The 19,496-nt window shown below is 41.6% G+C and overlaps 1 protein-coding gene across 1 annotated transcript in view; it reads left to right on the top strand.

The window, feature by feature from the left end:
- The window catches only part of FUT8 (fucosyltransferase 8), an 85,661-nt gene that overhangs the window by 25,487 nt on the left and 40,678 nt on the right, over positions 1-19,496 (top strand). Inside the window, exons 2-4 of the mRNA XM_028725976.2 lie at positions 4,344-4,757; positions 14,852-14,967; positions 15,065-15,230. Coding sequence (XP_028581809.2) covers positions 4,555-4,757; positions 14,852-14,967; positions 15,065-15,230 — 485 coding nt within the window. The 5' untranslated portion in view covers positions 4,344-4,554. The remainder of the gene's footprint in view (positions 1-4,343; positions 4,758-14,851; positions 14,968-15,064; positions 15,231-19,496) is intronic.

The following is a 19,496-nucleotide window of genomic DNA, read 5'->3' as shown; positions in this document are numbered from 1 at the left end:
ACATGGTCATCTAAACTTCTTGCAGAGTAGATATTATTTGTACTAGGCTATGCTTGGCTGTACCCTTTTTCTTGTTATTTCTATCTCTTGCCCTGTATACCTAAAAGATCACCTCTACCCACATTGTTTAGCCCAGACACTGAGGTTCAGCACTGAGGGTCTTTTGGAGGTTCTCTCACTACGAGAAGTGAGGTTATAGGGAACCAGACAGAAGGCCTTCTCAGTAGTGGAAATATGATAAAATGGTTTTCTTGGGCTTTTTTGTAATTACTTTCATGACATCTTGAATTGCAAATGTCCATATCTTTGATTTCAACAGTACTAAATGTTGCTCTGGAAAGTTTGCCTAGTTCAGAGAGAACAAAAAAACTTTAGCAGGCCATTGTTCTGTTGTTCTTTGCATGGCTTGAATTGTTCGGTGCTGGCTATTAAGTAAACTTCATTGACATAAGTTTTAAGTGAATGGTTAAAATGACGCATTTTCATACTCTTCTTGCCCCCGCCCCTGTAGTAGGAGCATGCGGGATTATAGATGAGACCTGCGGGTATAGGGTGGTATATAAATTTAATAAATTACTAACAATAACAATAACAATAACAATAATATGAAAGTAAATTAAGTGGATCTTAATTTAATTTTGAGTATTTCTGTCAGTACCTTGGATATTGGAATCAATTACTTTCTTAACAGTTATAAAGATGAACATAGACAGACAGAATCCTTGATTGTGAGCCGCTGTGGAGAGGGGTTAGCATTTAGAAGAATTGACATAACCCCCTCTGAGCCCATGGAATAGAATGGAAATATATAAATTAAATAAATAATAAAGCCACATGTATAAATGCTCACTGAGGAAAGTATTTTTTGCATGTAGAAAGCCCGCAAGTTTGAGAGAAGGGTTATAGGCTAGCTTTCTCAGTTGTATATGCACGCAGGGAGTAGTTTCTCTCCCCCTTGCCTCCTATAAGCATTCAGGCATTCAGACTAGTCCAAGTGGCATAATCCAAGAAAATGCACACTGCTTGATTTGTATGCGTAGATTAGCTTTTACTCCTCCTTGCATTTATTAACAAGAACTCCCCCCACCCTCCAAGGAGCTCAGAGCAGCTTGTGAGACTCATGAGAACTATATAAAATATTAACATAGTAAGTGCAGAATAGAGAGAGTCTTGTTCCACAAAGATGAACTGCATATCTGAGCAGGAGTTTGAACACAGGTCTAGTCTCACTTGCTTCTGGGAGAATTCCATTTGTGTCTGGGCGGACCTCTGTGGAAGGGATTACAAAACAAGGGTATAGAGGCAGATAACACCGCTCTGTTAATTGTGCCTTGAAGGAGCATGTCAAGGCTTTGCTTGGTTGCCTATAGAGATAATGCTGATGTGTATGAAGAGTTGGTCTCCTAAGAGCCCCAATTATTTAGCTTGTATTGTGCCTGAGAAGTAAAAGGGTGGGTAGGTTGCCATCTCAGGAATAGTAACTACAGAAATTAATAAATTGCCATGTAGGGAGTAGGGAGTTTGGTTACAGGCTTTGGCTGGATGATGAAGTAAAACACTGGCATGAAAGCTTTGAATAAATAAGCACGTGACATCATTCTGTTGCTGCATCTTATGCTAGGATGGGTGGTGATGGGGAGGCACCCAGCTGAATGTGTGGTATCACAGTGTCCCCAAGTGGCCAAGCAGGAAAACTGCAAACTGAATCTGACATTGTAGGTTGGTTTGACATACTGATATAGGTAGTAGGTATTGTTGCTTTGTCCAGTATGGCATCACTTGTATGAGGGTTTTCTGTCAACTTTAAAAATCATTTTAATGATTTTATACAGGTGTGTGTAATATCATTTTAATTATGGTTTTGTGTTTGTAGCATGCTGCTTAATGCTTAATTCTGGAATGAATACATTTTATGTTCTAGATTCTTCCTTGTTTAAATTACTTCAAATTCGAAGTGGAAAGTTTTATACTTTGCTTCGATTTTAAAGCACCAAATAATTTTGCAACAGGATATCATGGATACAATATGGATTTTTTTATCATAGAATTTTGAATTCTAAGAGAACCTTCACCAACTGTTCTCCAAAGCAACTATATATTTATGTCCTAATAAGAGCTTGTGGTTTTAGTAAGAAAGTAGATCTCAAAATAAAAACACAGGAGTTTTGAATTACTTGGTGTGTGTTCCGAGCCCCAGGTCTTACAAAATTGCACTGTGCAGGCGACTTCGGAGACAGCAAATGTTTTGGCTGTAGTTGCTTGATACATGTATTCATTCTGGCTACATCTTTTTTAAAATTTTGCAAAGTTGTTAAAGGTAAAGGTAAAGGTACCCCTGCCCGTACGGGCCAGTCGTACATGTCCGACTCTGGGGCTGCGCGCCCATCTCGCTTAAGTGGCTGGGGGCCAGCACTGTCCGAAGACACTTCCGGGTCACGTGGCCAGTGTGACGAAGCTGCTCTGGCGAGCCAGCACCAGCGCAGCACACGGAAACGCCGTTTACCTTCCCGCTATAAAGCGGTACCTATTTATCTACTTACACTTAGGGGTGCTTTCGAACTGCTAGGTGGGCAGGAGCTGGGACCGAAAGACGGGAGCTCACCCCGCCGCGGGGATTCAAACCGCCGACCATACGATCGGCAAGTCCTAGGCACTGAGGTTTTACCCACAGCGCCACCCGCGTCCCCCTAAAGTTGCGTCCTGCAAAGTTGTTACTGAAAGCAAATATAATGCTTTCATTTACTTTTTAACATTAATGTTGTTATTATTACTATTATTATTATTATTATTTATTTATTTATTTATTTATTAAATTAAATTTGTATCTGCCCTTCATCTGTCAATCCAAGGGCAGTTCACAGCATAAAAATGCAAGATAATAACAGTAGCGGTGGGCTTTCAGAACTAAAGAAAGATTGTAATTCTGAAATGCTATGTTTTTAGTCGATTAACATTTTATTGTATCAAGAAAAAATGATTTCTCCTTTTTAGTATGATCTGTTGCTTACATCTGTTTTCTGGGGTTATAGCCAGCTTAGTGACCTAAGTACATCTTGCTAAGTATTAACCACCTTCCTTTATCTATTTAGACTTCCATTCCAAAAATGGTAAGTAGAAGGAAAAAAGCTGCTACTATTCCATGACTGCCTGTGTAAGGGGCTAGTGAAAGCTCACACAGTGCCGAAAAGTATTGGGAGTTAAACTACAGCAGGTGAAATATAAGGCAGACAAAGAAGTGGGAAGTTACTACATACTTAACACATCAAGACTCTGATTTAATACTGTGTATGCGTGTATGACTAGAGTGAGGCTGTGAAGTACATAGTGCAGATTGTCTATTTTAAGATTCTGGCTGATGTAGTGGGCCTCTCAACTGAGGATGTAATGGAACATGGAGGCCATTATTGTCCTGCATGTGAATTATATGGATAGTGCTGCAGAAAAACAATGAAGGATAGTTAATCAAAATTACAACACAGACTAGTGCTAGGCATTTGAATGCAGGACTTTTAAGAGAGAACTCCTGCAAATGACTGTGCATACTGGTTCAAAGTTGCATGATAACTGGGTCTAGAGGGTCCTTCTTTTTCAGGCCCTGGTTATTGATTACCCTTGGTTTTGGTTTTTGCAGGGGGAGTGGGTAGTTCATTATACCAGTTGTTATGCTTCTGTGAATCTTGTGGAAGTGGAAGAAAATCTTTGGAATGGATGTCACGTTTATCTTGCTCTCTACCCTGATTTTTACATGGGCTCTTCTGCAATAAGATGATGTTATTGACTTGGTTTATTATCAAAATAAACTATGGTTTAATGTGAATGAGGACAAACTTTGGCTTCTGTTTATGAATGGTTTGGAGTGAAGCAAGCCACTAGCCTCAGTTCAAATGCCTCAAAAAGCCAATGCATGGCTTCTTTTGTTAGCAGCATGGCAGAAGCAAGGCATCAAGACCAGTGTAAGAGAACTAAAACTTCTGAAGTTGCTAGTAAGTTTGCGCAAAGAGAAGAAAATACATTATGTGTTATAAGTAGTATCCATTACACTTACAAGTGTATTGTCTTGCAAGAAAGAATAAATCCAAATCTGCTGCATAAGGTCTCTTACGATTTAGTTGCAGTTTTCTAAAGTTCAAAACAGCACTGTGTAAACAAATGTGCTACTTTAGTGTTTTTTGTCATTTCTATACATGCAGTTGCTGAGAGACTATTCCTTTGCAAGTTGCTGAAACATTATAATACTATTAACTGACTTGAAATTCAACACCAACTCATTTAAGCTTTACCTCAATATATGTTACTAGCTTTAAATCACAAAATGTAACTTCATTTTGTTTCTTTCCCCACAGACTATAAAAACAAAACATCTGTGACATTAGAACTTGGATTGTGCATCTTCAGTGATAATTGTTTTACAGTTTTACTGTTGGAGAAATGCTGTGAGAAGCACAATGTGCTGAATCAAAGACACAGAAACCTTGGAATCTTTGTACTGATTGAGGAGTTACAATGTTTGCTTTGTGAACAAAAACTATTTGGTAGTGGATAGAACTTCTGAAAATGCGGCCATGGACTGGCTCCTGGCGTTGGATTATGCTCATCCTTTTTGCTTGGGGGACCTTGCTGTTTTACATAGGCGGACACTTAGTACGAGACAATGAACACCCAGACCATTCTAGTCGTGAACTATCAAAGATATTAGCAAAACTTGAACGATTAAAACAGCAAAATGAAGACTTACGACGAATGGCAGAGTCTCTCAGGTAAGTTGATAAAAACTTTCTCAATGCTGGTATACTGTACTGAAGTTGCATTTTCTCTGTGTTAATGTAAAGGACAAAATACTTTTTTGTCCTGGCATGTGTCTTTTCTGAGGTTGAAGGAGGCATCTGGGTGCTATGTTTGTGTGGTGGTATAGTAGTTGGCTGTTTGTACTATATTTGTGGAAGCTGATGGTGGAAGTTTGGGGATAGTGCAAATTTAATGTTCCTTTTAAGATCCCGTAATCTCAGGTAATTGTAACCCATAATTCTAACTTTCTCCAGTACTTAGGGCCAGGCCCGTGGAGAGGAGGGGCACAGCCAGGTACACTTGCACTGGGCCTCAGAGGGCTAAGCCTGCCAGGAACTGGCTGCTTTTTTGCTTGAGTTTATAACTTTATTCTAACAAGACTCCTGCCCTGGGCTTCAGATAAGCTCTGCATAGGCCTCCTTGGGGCTTTATCTCCCTCTAATCAACAATTTATGATAGACAGTCTGTTTTCCCCAGCATACTTGCTTACCTTCCTTTTACTTGAAGAAATAGTTCTGTTAGATTATCTTCCAGTTATCATGGCTTGGAGACTCAGTACAGGTTTTTGCCCCCACCCCAGCTTAACGTTTGAATTATCCTGAGCGAAACTGATTTTTCAGTACCAAGGCCCTTTCCTTAAGCCTGTACAGGAGGGTAATAATAATAATAATAAAAATAAATTTTATTTATATCCCGCCCTCCCCAGCCTTAGCCGGGCTCAGGGCGGCTAACAACAATAAAACAGTACAAAAGTACAACATAAACAACACTCTAAAATCATTCATTCTAAAATTAATTAAGAGACTGGGATATAAGAGACACCTGGTTTTATTCCCCATACCTGCTAGATACAAAGGTTGGACTCTTTAGAAGTGGGAAATGCCATGTTTGGTAGTCATTGTCTCATGGTCATGAGACATATGGAACAGAAAGGGTAGTAATAAATAACTTTTTTACTCTGCCTACTTGGTCCATCAGGACCTGTAAAAGAACCTGAACATGTTAATAAATGGAATTGAAATATATATAGTTGAGGTAGCCCAACCTCAACTATATGAAGTAGCCCAACATGCAATGAACAAAGATTTTTTCATGTTGGTAAAATAGTAAGCAGGTTGTGAAGAACTTCCCATGTCCACTCCAAAATGGATATCCATAGAAATGGGATCTATTGCAAGGATTTGTAAATGTGTAGACACTTGGGTTTTATAAGTAAAAAGGGAATGGTAGGTTTTCCGAGGGTCCCCGAAGACATTGAGTATCCTGGCAAGAAAAACAACCCTGCAGCATAAAGTGTTGCGTGATTGCTTTTCTCAAATGAGGATGATTCCTGTCAGTTGAAGGTTGCACGCAGATGATAGTATTCTGCTGGGGGCTGAATTGTGTTGCAACAGAAGACTGAACAGTCTGATACTTCTCTCACTTTCTAGTTAAATATTAGGTTTTTAACTCAGTTTTGAGGGTAGAGAACATCTTCAGCTGAACCCAGCTGTGGACTGAGTTTCAGAGTGTATCTGTGGAAAGGAGAAAATTTTCCCAAGAATTTTCATAGAATCATAGAATCATAGGGTTGGAAGAGACCACAAGGGCCATCGAGTCCAACCCCCTGCCAAGCAGGAAACACCATCAGAGCACTCCTGACATATGGTTGTCAAGCCACTGCTTAAAGACCTCCAAAGACGGAGACTCCATCACACTCCTTGGCAGCAAATTCCACTGTCGAACAGCTCTTACTGTCAGGAAGTTCTTCCTAATGTTTAGGTGGAATCTTCTTTCTTGTAGTTTGGATCCATTGCTCCGTGTCCGCTTCTCTGTAGCAGCAGAAAACAACCTTTCTCCCTCCTCTATGTGACATCCTTTTATATATTTGAACATGGCTATCATATCACCCCTTAACCTCCTCTTCTCCAGGCTAAACATGCCCAGCTCCCTTAGCCGTTCCTCATAAGGCATCGTTTCCAGGCCTTTGACCATTTTGGTTGCCCTCCTCTGGACACGTTCCAGTTTGTCAGTGTCCTTCTTGAACTGTGGTGCCCAGAACTGGACACAGTACTCCAGGTGAGGTCTGACCAGAGCAGAATACAGTGGCACTATTACTTCCCTTGATCTAGATGCTATACTCCTATTGATGCAGCCCAGAATTGCATTGGCTTTTTTAGCTGCCGCGTCACACTGTTGGCTCATGTCAAGTTTGTGGTCAACCAAGACTCCTAGATCCTTTTCACATGTACTGCTCTCAAGCCAGGTGTCACCCATCTTGTATTTGTGCCTCTCATTTTTTTTGCCCAAGTGCAATACTTTATATTTCTCCCTGTTAAAGTTCATCTTGTTTGTTTTGGCCCAGTTCTCTAATCTGTCAAGGTCGTTTTGCCCAGTTCTCTAATCTGTCAAGGTCGTTCAGTGAGTGGTGGCTTGCTTTAGATTTAAAAAAGAAAGTGTCGGGGAGAGGTGACTGCATTTTTAAAAAGCATCATAGCTGTCCTCAGGACCCTGCTATGCAGGAGATGGATTGGATCACCTTTAAAATGAAATGACTGGGAGTTGCAGCAGTAGTCTCCATGTGGCTATGATGCTACTATATGCTGCTTTCCTCTGCCCCTCACCCAGGCATCTTAGAGATTAGAGCACCTCAGTGGTCAAAACTACTCAACTCTTGCATTTAAGCCATCCAGGCACTGCCACTGACTACTGCTTCAGTTCAGCCACAGACTCAGCTGGCAATATTCAGCATTTAGTTTCCATGAGACCATTTTTTCTTGTTGTCATATATAACATACCTCACTGCCCAAAGCAGGGTTTGCAACAGGAATTTCCCTACAAAAGAGGTGGTTTTGGGGATAGCACTACTTAAAATATATTCCCACACACCCCATCAGCCCTGATGGTATATTACTAGTACTATGAGTCTGAGTAAGAGCAGGACTAGATTTGTAGTTCATGGTTCTTGTCCCCAAGGGCAGTGTCTTGGGGAAAATAGCTGCAGGTGTCTTAAATGAGCAGAGGGATGGGGGGGGGAGGGGCTAATCCATGCCATCTTTTCCATCCATTAGTCTGTTCAAAGTCATTCCCTGTTTGTCTGCAGCTGCTTTCACTGATAACGGAAAAGCCATACAGCTGTACATAACATGTACCTCAGCCTTAATATCTAACGCGTGATGGGGGACAGGAATAGAGATGTAAAGAGTGTGTGTGTGTGTGTGTGTGTGTGTGTGTTCGTAGTTTCTGTTTTCCCCCAAGAATGCTTTTAATTTGGGGCACCACTGAAGGAAATTTGAAAAACGTTTTGTAATTAGTGATTTATTTATTTTTATAAAAAAGGAAAGCTATTCTCCACTCCATATGTGGTGCGAATACTTTATGTAAGACAATGCCATATAGCATTAGAGAATGACGGTTCCTATGTATATACTTCAGACCTAATGCACCACTCTGATTTAAGATTCATTTCTGCAGAGGGTACTGCCATCTTCATGAGACTGCCAAACTAGGTGTTCATTGCTTGGGGTTAGGGCGACATTTGATTTAATTTGGAACTGCTTGAAAGCAAGTAGCTCTGTACATTTTATAAATATGTAAAATATTAGTTTTCTATGGTTACAAATGATACTTTTATGAATCTAAAGCAATAATGTTGTTTGGCTTTGATAAGAAAGTCAAATCTAAAAGGCTTTCCCCCCATAAAAAGTGAAAAGTGATATATTTTCATAGCTTTAAAATTTATGGAAATCTTGTATCTCTATGCAGAGAAAGAATAAAGTTTTTCTTCAAGTGCTTACAAAAGAGACAAATTAATTTAACATTTCTGTACTAGCCACTACCCAGTGATATTTTTCCACATGAAGAAACACTCTTTAATTCAAGAGTAGCTTTCTGCATAACACACGTAATCTGTACAAGATTTTAGAAAATCAGGATAATTATAGAGAAAGTTCTGCATGCAAATGTTTCATGCCACTAATTTGGCATATAGCTTTTACATGACTAGCATGCACAAGCAGAATTTTTTCCTCTGCCATTTAGCTTTCTGCATTGTGCCCATTATATGTTAAATCTAGTGTTACATTTAGATATTTTTACAATATGATCGAAAAGACCATGCTTTTAAATATGTATTCTCTTGATTTTAATGCTTGTGGCTTCATTTTATTGCATTTTATCCTGCCCTTTCTCCAAGGAGTTCAGAGCAGTATTCTTCCCCTCCTTCAGTTTATCTTTAAACAATACTATTAGCTGGTTTTCCTGACCATCAAGCATATCAACCCAAGATGTGCTAATACCAAAAGAACGTAGAGATATTGCCTATTTAAACAATCAAAAGCTTTGACTGTGTTCAGCATCAGAAGAACAGTAGGTTCTGGATGTGATTGACTCCAAAAATTGTATTGAGAACCTTCTATGATAGGGGAGGCTGTGGATCTTTGCCTTATGAATCCGACTTGATCATGGTAGACATAGTTGGGTAAAATTTTTGAAAGCCTACTGGCCAATATGCCTGTAAATAATTAAGCAGCCACATTAATCAATGAAATAGTTTAAGGAATTTGGCCTCTATTCTGTATGTCAATAAACAATTTCAGAAGGGAAGGCTAATGAATCTGCTGGGACCAGAAGCATTTTTGATCCCATTTTCGATTTCTGCTAGAGTAAAAGATTGATCTAATGATTCCTGGTGAGTCTGGTTAAATCTTGGAATTATATTTTTTTCCCTAGGAGTTTTGTGAAGATTTGGGAATCCAATGGTTCAGTGTCATAGAGTTTTGTGTGTATATATATATATATATGCTTTCGTAGATTTTCACGGGTACAGGAATGCAGGTTTTGGTGTCCTCGGGTATCTTCCCGTGTAAAAGTTGGGGTGTCTAGGCGACGTTTCGACGAGGTCTCACTCGTCATCTTCAGGCTGGTGCTTTCGGCTTCTTGTTACTGGAACAGAGCAGGATCTCAGTGTTTGAGTTCCTATAAATACTGTTGAGGAGGTGTGGCCTCCTATGTTCTGGGCAGAGAGGAAGTTCCCAGGCTAGTGTGCCTTTTCTTCTTTTGTTCCTTAATTGCTTGAGGGATATCTTGAGTGATTTCTTGAGTGATATCCTGAGTACCACTTAGGTGGGTCATTAGGTGTGGATTAGTTGTTAAAGCCTTTGTGTCTTGACCTCTTGAACTTTGTGAAGAGTTTTTCTGAGAAGATGGGTGTACTACATTTAGTTGTGCTCTGGCTTGGCTTCGTGTATAGGGGCGAGCTGTGGTTTTGTGGCCTGTGTCAGCCAGATCTGTGTAGGGATTGCAGGGGGGTGCAGCATCCGGAGGTGCCACCATGGTTTGGCTACTGGATGGTGTCTGTAATTTATCTGTGGAGAGGGTCTGGGTTTGGGTCTGGTGTGGTTGATTGGTGATGGCGTTCTGTGTGCCTCTGGATCTGGTGTCAGTTTTTGTGGGGAGGGCTAATTTCCAGATGTCTGGCAAGCGGGATGTGTCGTCACGCTTGTTCATGTTGTGAGGGTGTTTCTCTATCTCGATGGCTTCCATGATTATTCTCTTGTGGTGATGTTCCATGTTAGAGAGCAATTTGGAATCTGCAAAATTAATTTCGTGTCCTGTTTCTTTCATGTGTTGGAAGAGAGAGGAAGTTTTTTCTTCTTTTTTGACGGCATTCTTGTGTTCTGCGATACGTGCATTTATTCGTCTGTTTGTTTGTCCAATGTACGTGGCTGGGCAGACTTTGCAGGGTATTTCATAGACCCCTTGGTTTTCCAACTGGATTTTATCCTTGGGGTTTCTGAGGATATTGGCTATTTTTTGGTTGGCGCAAAAGGCTGTTTTGATATTGTGTTTATGGAGGATTTTTACAGAATCTCTCAAATGTGTTAATTGCCAATGGATACCAGCAAAACAGGGTTACGAAGCTAATCCAAAAAGAAACACCCCCCAAAAACCAAGACACAGAAGAAAACAATGGCATGGCCCTCCTTCCTTATATCAAGGGCACTACAGATAAAATTAGCAAAATCCTCCATAAACACAATATCAAAACAGCCTTTTGCGCCAACCAAAAAATAGCCAATATCCTCAGAAACCCCAAGGATAAAATCCAGTTGGAAAACCAAGGGGTCTATGAAATACCCTGCAAAGTCTGCCCAGCCACGTACATTGGACAAACAAACAGACGAATAAATGCACGTATCGCAGAACACAAGAATGCCGTCAAAAAAGAAGAAAAAACTTCCTCTCTCTTCCAACACATGAAAGAAACAGGACACGAAATTAATTTTGCAGATTCCAAATTGCTCTCTAACATGGAACATCACCACAAGAGAATAATCATGGAAGCCATCGAGATAGAGAAACACCCTCACAACATGAACAAGCGTGACGACACATCCCGCTTGCCAGACATCTGGAAATTAGCCCTCCCCACAAAAACTGACACCAGATCCAGAGGCACACAGAACGCCATCACCAATCAACCACACCAGACCCAAACCCAGACCCTCTCCACAGATAAATTACAGACACCATCCAGTAGCCAAACCATGGTGGCACCTCCGGATGCTGCACCCCCCTGCAATCCCTACACAGATCTGGCTGACACAGGCCACAAAACCACAGCTCGCCCCTATACACGAAGCCAAGCCAGAGCACAACTAAATGTAGTACACCCATCTTCTCAGAAAAACTCTTCACAAAGTTCAAGAGGTCAAGACACAAAGGCTTTAACAACTAATCCACACCTAATGACCCACCTAAGTGGTACTCAGGATATCACTCAAGAAATCACTCAAGATATCCCTCAAGCAATTAAGGAACAAAAGAAGAAAAGGCACACTAGCCTGGGAACTTCCTCTCTGCCCAGAACATAGGAGGCCACACCTCCTCAACAGTATTTATAGGAACTCAAACACTGAGATCCTGCTCTGTTCCAGTAACAAGAAGCCGAAAGCACCAGCCTGAAGATGACGAGTGAGACCTCGTCGAAACGTCGCCTAGACACCCCAACTTTTACACGGGAAGATACCCGAGGACACCAAAACCTGCATATATATATATATATATATATATATATATATATATATATATATTAAATTTCTCCAAAATTTCTTTTTGTCTATAGGTTTCCCCCCACCTTTTGCCTTTTAACAGTGCATTACTCATTTTGCTTGCTATATGTACTTGTTTCACTAAGGGCAGAATTTTTGTTGTTGAATTCCTAATAATATTGCTTTATCTTCTGAAGTAAATAAATACCTGTGGGATTTCTAGAGATCTAGGTTCTGCTCTTTTTTAAAAAAAGTTTTCTGTAAACTCTGGTTGTGAACATGATCCATGCGGGAGGCACATTCGCAACCCACAGTGCTTGCAGCCTGAAGCGCCGCATCTGCGCACACGTGTGACGCGATTCTGTGCTTCTGGGCTTGTGCGTGATGTCATTTTGTGTTTCTGTGCATGTGCGAGCGCCAAAACCTGGAAGTAACCCGCTCTGGTACTTCCGGGTTTGGCGCAGTCCACAACCTGAAAATGCGCAACCCACAGCGTTCGTAACCCGAGGTATGACTGTACCATTAAACTTTAAAAAATCAGGAATCTCTTTAAGGCAGAGGTTTTCAACCTTTTGAGTCCACGGCTCCCTTGACCAACTACATTCTTTCTGGGGCTCCCCTGTGGGGAAATGTGCTCTGAGCCCCAGAAGCTCCATTATGTCGCTCCTTGCCTGCAGAGCCACAACCCCTCAACCCTTTTCAAAAACCCCTCCCTTGTGGAGTGTTCCCTTTTTTCTCTCCTTGGATGTCCTCCGGACAGCAGCTGCGCCTCCCTCCCCAAAGAGAGGTGCCTTCTCACACTGCTCCACAGTGGCCTGGGAAAGGATACCCCCAGCCTTAGTGGCCCAATGGAGAATGGCCGAGGGTGAACGTGAGGCCAGCAGCTTGCTGACCTTGGGAAGCAGCAGTGCATGGCGGAAAAGGTCCCTTTCAGCGCTGGGCACTCAGCTCCCAGGCAGGCATTTCACACAGGAAGCACAAGAAAGGCCAGTGTGGCACCTGCTGCCCTGCCCGCCCGCCCGGCCTCTCACTTGTGTCCATCCATTCCCAACGGCAAGGGCTGGTGGACTGGCTGGCTGGGCTCACTCACCCACATGCATGCTTACTCTGAGGCTGCCTCAGTTCCTGGCAACCAGCACACCTTTGTCAGCCCCAGAGGCACCATTCACCTGGGGAGTTTGTAGCCAGAGCTGCTGCAACAAACAACCATGCAAGCCTTTGGGAGGCAGAGACACAGGAGGGCATCAGAGGAGGGAAGGAAGGAAAGAAAGCGGGATGGAGGCCAGTTTTGCCTGCAGCACCCTTGTCAATTATTCAAGGCACCCCAGGGTTCCATGGCACACTGGTTGAAAATCTCTGCTTTAAGAAGTTTCTCTCTAGTAAATCTATCTATCTATCTATCTATCTATCTATCTATCATCTATCTATCTCCAGGGGTCTAATTTCCCACAGAAGGTTTAAGGTCTGTGCACTCCCCATTGAATTCTGGTGATAACAGGGGCATTGTCTGAGATATTAAGAAGACCAATCTCGTGAGTTATGAATCTGAGAGTCAAGGCCTTCTGTGATTAATAAATAATCCAATCTGGCATAATTTTTGTATCTTGCTGACATATGTGTATAGTTTATTAGTTCTGGATTAGCTATGTGCAAAGCATCAAAGTAATTATGTTTATGTAATATGTAGGATATTTTTTAAAAGACTGTTTACATGGGTTTTGTGGTAGGTGAGATGTTCTGCTTTTATCAAAATAATCATTGAGTACAAGATTTAAGTCACTATCACCACTTCCCCTCAGTGTGTAAATGAGTGCAGCAGCAATGTAAAAAGTTTCATCCAGAAATTGTTCTTGTTGGGTATTAGGCACATAAATAGAGCATAATATCAGCCAAGAGTTAGCTAACCTGTAAATCTTACATTAGGGTCACAAAGTATATCTTTTAATTGAAAATCAAGTATGGGAGAAATCCAGATTCCTGACCCCCCCCTAACTTTTGGAAGTACCTTGTGAGATGTACAATGTCCACCTCTACTTTTGAGGAAGGATTTTGCATCAGTATTGTATTTCTTTTTTAAAAAAAACAAACATGAATAACTTGTAAAAAAAAAAAAAGGTCTGGGGTATCTCGCTTTAAAGCAGACCTTACCCATATTCTTCTTTTGGTTGGTGCACCCAAGTTACTGCAGTTAACTATGGCAGTATAAGGTTAATTTAAAATTGTACAGCATATACCAGGCAACAGATCTGCAGTCATGGGAAAAAGAAAGTGCACCCTATTTGAATTCTGTGTTTCACATATGAAGACATAATGTTGTTGTTGTTTAGTCGTTTAGTCGTGTCCGACTCTTCGTGACCCCATGGACCAGAGCACGCCAGGCACCTCTGTCCTCCACTACTTCCCGCAGTTTGGTCAAACTCATGCTGGTAACCTCGAAAACACTATCCAACCATCTCGTCCTCTGTCGCCCCCTTCTCCTTGTGCCCTCCATCTTTCCCAGCATCAGTGTCTTCTCCAGGGAGTCTTCTCTTCTCATGAGGTGGCCAAAGTACTGGAGCCTCAGCTTCACGATCTGTCCTTCCAGTGAGCACGAAGACATAATAGCAATCATCTATTCCTTAGCGGGTCTTAAAATTAGGGAAATACAATCTCAGATGAACAACAACACATGACATGACATACTTCCCAACAGAATAATCTCTACACCTATGATTGAGAGCAGAATAGTCCCATTTCTTCCTTCATGAGCCAAATGCTCATAAGCTGAAATTGGGGTTGTTACTCAATTAAGTTTCACTCAGAGTAGACCCACTAAAATTAATAAACATGACTAAGTTTGGCTCATTAATTTCAGTGGGTTTACTCTGAGTATAACATAGGTTTTTTATATTTTTGTTTATGTTTTGTAACAAAAGACAAAGCCACTCACAACACAACACTACACATTTTTTCTAGTCCATTATCAAGTGCATCCTTTCAAAAAGCATGTAATACTAATCAAACTTATTTGATTCATTCTTTCAATTTTGCTGTAGGATACCAGAAGGTCCTATTGATCAGGGCCCTGCTGCAGGAAGAGTTCATGCTTTAGAAGAACAGCTAATAAAGGCCAAAGAACAGATAGAAAACTATAAGCAACAAACAGGAGATGGTTTGTATATGACTATTTTGTTCATAATTCTACAAATGCATTTTCTGTCTAGAGAAAAACTAATGTTGACAATTCTGTACCTTTTCCTTTTTTTTAGTGGGCTTAGGAAAAGATCATGAAATATTGAGGAGGCGGATTGAAAATGGAGCCAAGGAGCTTTGGTTTTTTCTCCAGAGTGAATTGAAGAAACTTAAAATATTGGAAGGAAGTGAACTCCAAAGGCATATTGATGAACTTGTATCTGACTTGGGTAATCATGAAAGGTACTAATAACAACTACTGCTGAGTTTTTGCCGTGCTATTATTATTTAATTTGTATACCGCCCTTCCTCCATAGATCTCAGGAATCTGAAGAGAGCAGGAGGTGCCAGACCGACTGGTCTCCCTTGGAGCTGGTTCCCTCTGGTTGGCTGGCTGTCTTCCCTTTTGGCTCCCTTTCTCCTCTTCATTCCTGCTGATGGCCTTGGCCCCTTGCAATAACTGCAATGTACCCTCTCTCTGCTCTGGCTGCTTTGCGTGATTCACCTCAGCCAGCTGTCAGGCACTTAACTGCCCGGCGCCTTCTTTTCCTCCTTGTGCCCCACTTTCCTTGCTTAGTTGACCAGCTGCTTTTTCACCTTGGCTGCCCCTGCTCCTTTGACCATATGCCCATCTTCACCCCTATCCCAGAGATCTCCAAGGCTGTCTACTCCTTCTCTCATTTGCCCCATCTCTACCCTCGACCTACGGATCTCATGGCTGCTCTTCTCCCCACCACCACGCGCAATCTTAATGTCCACCTTTCATGTTTTAGACATTGTGATATATCACCATATTGCAATGTTTAGCTGGTGATATATCACGATGTTGAAAATCAGATATCGCCGATGTTGAAAATCAGATATCGCCCAGCCCTAGTGGTTAACATTGTCCTTCACAGGCAACATAGAAATTGACTGTAGACACTCAATGGGTTTCATAGTAGAAGCAGGTTGGCTCAAGGGTACTAGCTGTGAATTATACCCCACGGATGTAGATGGGTCCCTTGAACAATGAAATCAGATTTTTGGGAGGTACAGGAGGCTTCAATGAGAAGGAGAAGGCAAGTGTTCTGTGTGATTGTCTGGAGGCAGATGGAGGATGGATGGCAGCTAACGGATTGAGGTTGAATCCTCACAAAACAGAAGTACTGTTTCTGCGGGACGGGGGGGGGCTGGTGTGGGGGAATACCTGGTCCTGAATGAAGTAACTGTGTCCCTGAAGGACTAGGTACGCAGCCTGGGAGTCATCTTGGATTCACACCTGTCCATAAAGGCGCAGGTTAATTCTGTGTCCAGGGTGACTGTCTACCAGCTCCATCTGGTACGCTGGCTGAGACCCTACCAGCCTGCTCAGTCTTACCAGAGTGGTACATGCCCTGGTTAAGTCTTGATTGGACTGCACTTCAATGTGCTCAGTGTGGGGCTACCTTTGAAGGTGACTTGGAAATTACAACTAATCAACAAGACTGGTGACTGGGAGCAGCCGCCAGGATCATATAAAATCAGTCCTGAAATACCTACATTGGTGTGATGGGATAATGAGCTGCTTGTGCGTAAAATCCTAGTCCCTCAGAGTTTGGCCACGTCCGCAAACCTCTGCCTACGACGGAGCCCCTCAAGCATGGCTCCGTCAGTCGCTAGCAGAATCCGACAGTGGGCGCTTACGGAATCTCTTCCAGCATAAAAGCTCCTTAACGGAAACACGTCTTCTGGACTCTCTGCGCGACAGTTTCCGGCGAGGAGTGGGTGTCCCTATAGGAGGTCCTGAAACCTCCCCACTATTTTCGCTGGAAGTGTCCCTGAGCCATCCCTCCGACTCACTTTCCCTTGGAGATCCTTCTCTCCCCCTGCTGGTTCCCTCTTCAGCTGCTAAGTCTCTCTCAACCTCTGTGAGCCCCTCCACCTCCTGTCCTTCCGATGGCAGTTCCCTGACAATTGGTTTCCATTAAGAGCACAATACAAAGTGTTGGTGCTGACCTTTAAGACCTATATAGCCTTGGCCCTGTATGCCTGTAGGACCATCTCCACACCCATCATTCAGCTCGGACACTGAGATCCAGCACAAAGGGCCTTCACTGTGAGAAGTGAGGTTACAGAGAACCAGGCAGAGGGGTCTTCTTGGTAGTGGTGCCCACCTCAGATATCAATGAGATAAGTATACAACCTTTAGGAGACATCTGAAGGCAGCCCTGTATAGGGAAGTTTTTTTTTAAAAAAAATTATATATGCTGGAAGCTGCCCAGAGTGGCAAGGGCAACCCAGTCATATGGGTGGGGTACAAATAATAATATTATTTATTTATTATTATTTTATTATTAAGTGTCCTCTACAAGCAGGACACTGCTTGCTCTTGTTAGGATTTAAGTCATTGTTTCAGACCTTTTGTTGACAGCACCCAGGTTTTTCTGTATGTGTGACACAAAACTTTCTCAAACCCTTTCTACAAAAGTCATACTATAAAATACCATATTGCCAGCCATGAATGCAGAAACTCTAAATGTAAAAAATAGAGAGAAACTAGAGCATAAAGTTGTGATTGTGTTTCTTCTTTGTTTCAGCATCTATTTTTAAAAGTATTGGCCGATGTGGTGTCTTCCTTACTACTACTACTATTATTATTACCCGCCCTTCACCAGTAAGCCCTAGGGCAAATGTTTGTAATCAGAAGCATCCAAACCATTCCATAGCTGATTTTAAGAACTGCTCTGAATTAAGGGAGCAGTTCTAAACTAACTGAGAGGGCACCTGGGGCATTCTTGGATATTTGTGCCTTTCTCTCTTAGCCTGTGGGAGGGATGCCCCCCTGAGGTCCCTGTGTGGTGATGAAAAGCTCTGTTGCCATTGCTCCTTCACTGTTCCAGGTAGGAGAAGAATTGTGGCATGTTGGAAGGCTGTTACAGGGGACACTGGATCCTGGGGATCTAAAGTCCTCTTGTTCCCTCAGCATTCCCCTGACAGGCAAGGGAAACCTCACAGCCCTGGAGCTGGTGTAGTTTTGCAGTGGGAGGTAGAAATTTTTAAAAGCAAAATGGAGGAGAAAATAGGTACTCTTCCACCTTCTGCCCTTGCCAGTGCAAGTCTTGCAAATATGTGATTTTGTCTTTAGGTGCGATCCATGGGACGTAACCGCCACATAAGTTGCAGGCTTACTATATTGGGTGTTTCAAGATTGTGTTTTAGCATACCATTCTGTACTGCAAAGTTCAGTAAATGTCTGTTGAGGACTATTGTCACCCCTCCAAGCAGTGTGCCTCCATAGACAATGGGGAGATACGTTTTCATTGTGAGCTCCTCGACTGAGGCAATGTCCAACAGACCAGTTTTTTTGTTGTTGTTGTGAAGGGGTTACTATAGGGATGCTTTTATTTTTTGAATATATGGGTTTTGCTCAGAATCTTGCATATTAGATGTCTTAATCACCTGTGACTCTGAAGGTCATACACTTTTTTTTTGGAACCACATGTTCCTCAACTTTGTATGTTTCCTCTAATATTGGTGGCTTGGGCACCTATATTTTCATTTAGCAATCTTTATATATACTACTTGTTCTGGAACATAGAGAGAATAATAGAAAACGATATTTGCAATCAAACTTGAGAACTTAATTTCACATAACAAAAATTTTGGTAGCCTCATGAGACTACGCTAAGGAATTTCCTCTTTGGCCTGTTAAAAGTTATACAAAATAAAGCTATATAATTTGTTGCCTTATACTAAATTTATTTCTTTGGATATGTTTACTGCTAAAGAGGTGGTCTTTCTGGGTGTATATTTCATCTTGAGAATAACTGCCAAGGTGCAAAAATCTCATAAGCTATAAAACCAAATCTAAGTCGGCTGTAATACTGAAAATGATATATTTTTTGCCAGTCTTGCGTTCTAACTGGATTAATTTGTTTACCTCGATGTTCAGTAACTGTACACTTACCTTGACAACAAGAACATATTAAATTTGCCTGATCTAGATCTGGCATTAAAGTTAATAGCATGTGGATCATTATTTACAACCCTGGTCATTTCTGTAAAGCTGATACTTCTATGATGTTTTGCAGATGTATGTGATTGGCTCCAGATGCAGATTGGAGTTCTGAGTTGGTGAAAATACTTGCTACCGATGTTGATGACCTTAATGTTATATATTAAACACAATAATCCCTGCTTTTACTAAAGATTTATTTGTTTCATTCAGTATAAATTGAAAGCAAGTACAGCTGAAAGCTTATCTGCAGTGCAAATGTTTAGATGTCAAACCTGTTCTAAGTTTTGTAGACTAAGGTTCAATTTATCCCCACTTACTTCCACTTACACACTAACACATATTTAACACCCCCCTGGGCATATCTAAATAATGGCCTGGCACATTGAGAGCATTGGAAACTGTCTCATACCATGTCAGACCATGTTCATCTATCCCAGTTTAATCTTAACTTCTGGTCGTTGCCTAGTATTTCTGGCAGAGTACATTCCCATCACTCCTACCCATCACTTGTTATCTGATTCTTATAATTG

The sequence above is a fragment of the Podarcis muralis genome, chromosome 1 (genome assembly GCF_964188315.1).
Source record: "Podarcis muralis chromosome 1, rPodMur119.hap1.1, whole genome shotgun sequence".
Lineage (NCBI taxonomy): Eukaryota > Metazoa > Chordata > Lepidosauria > Squamata > Lacertidae > Podarcis > Podarcis muralis.
This window is presented reverse-complemented; position numbering and strand designations above follow the sequence as displayed.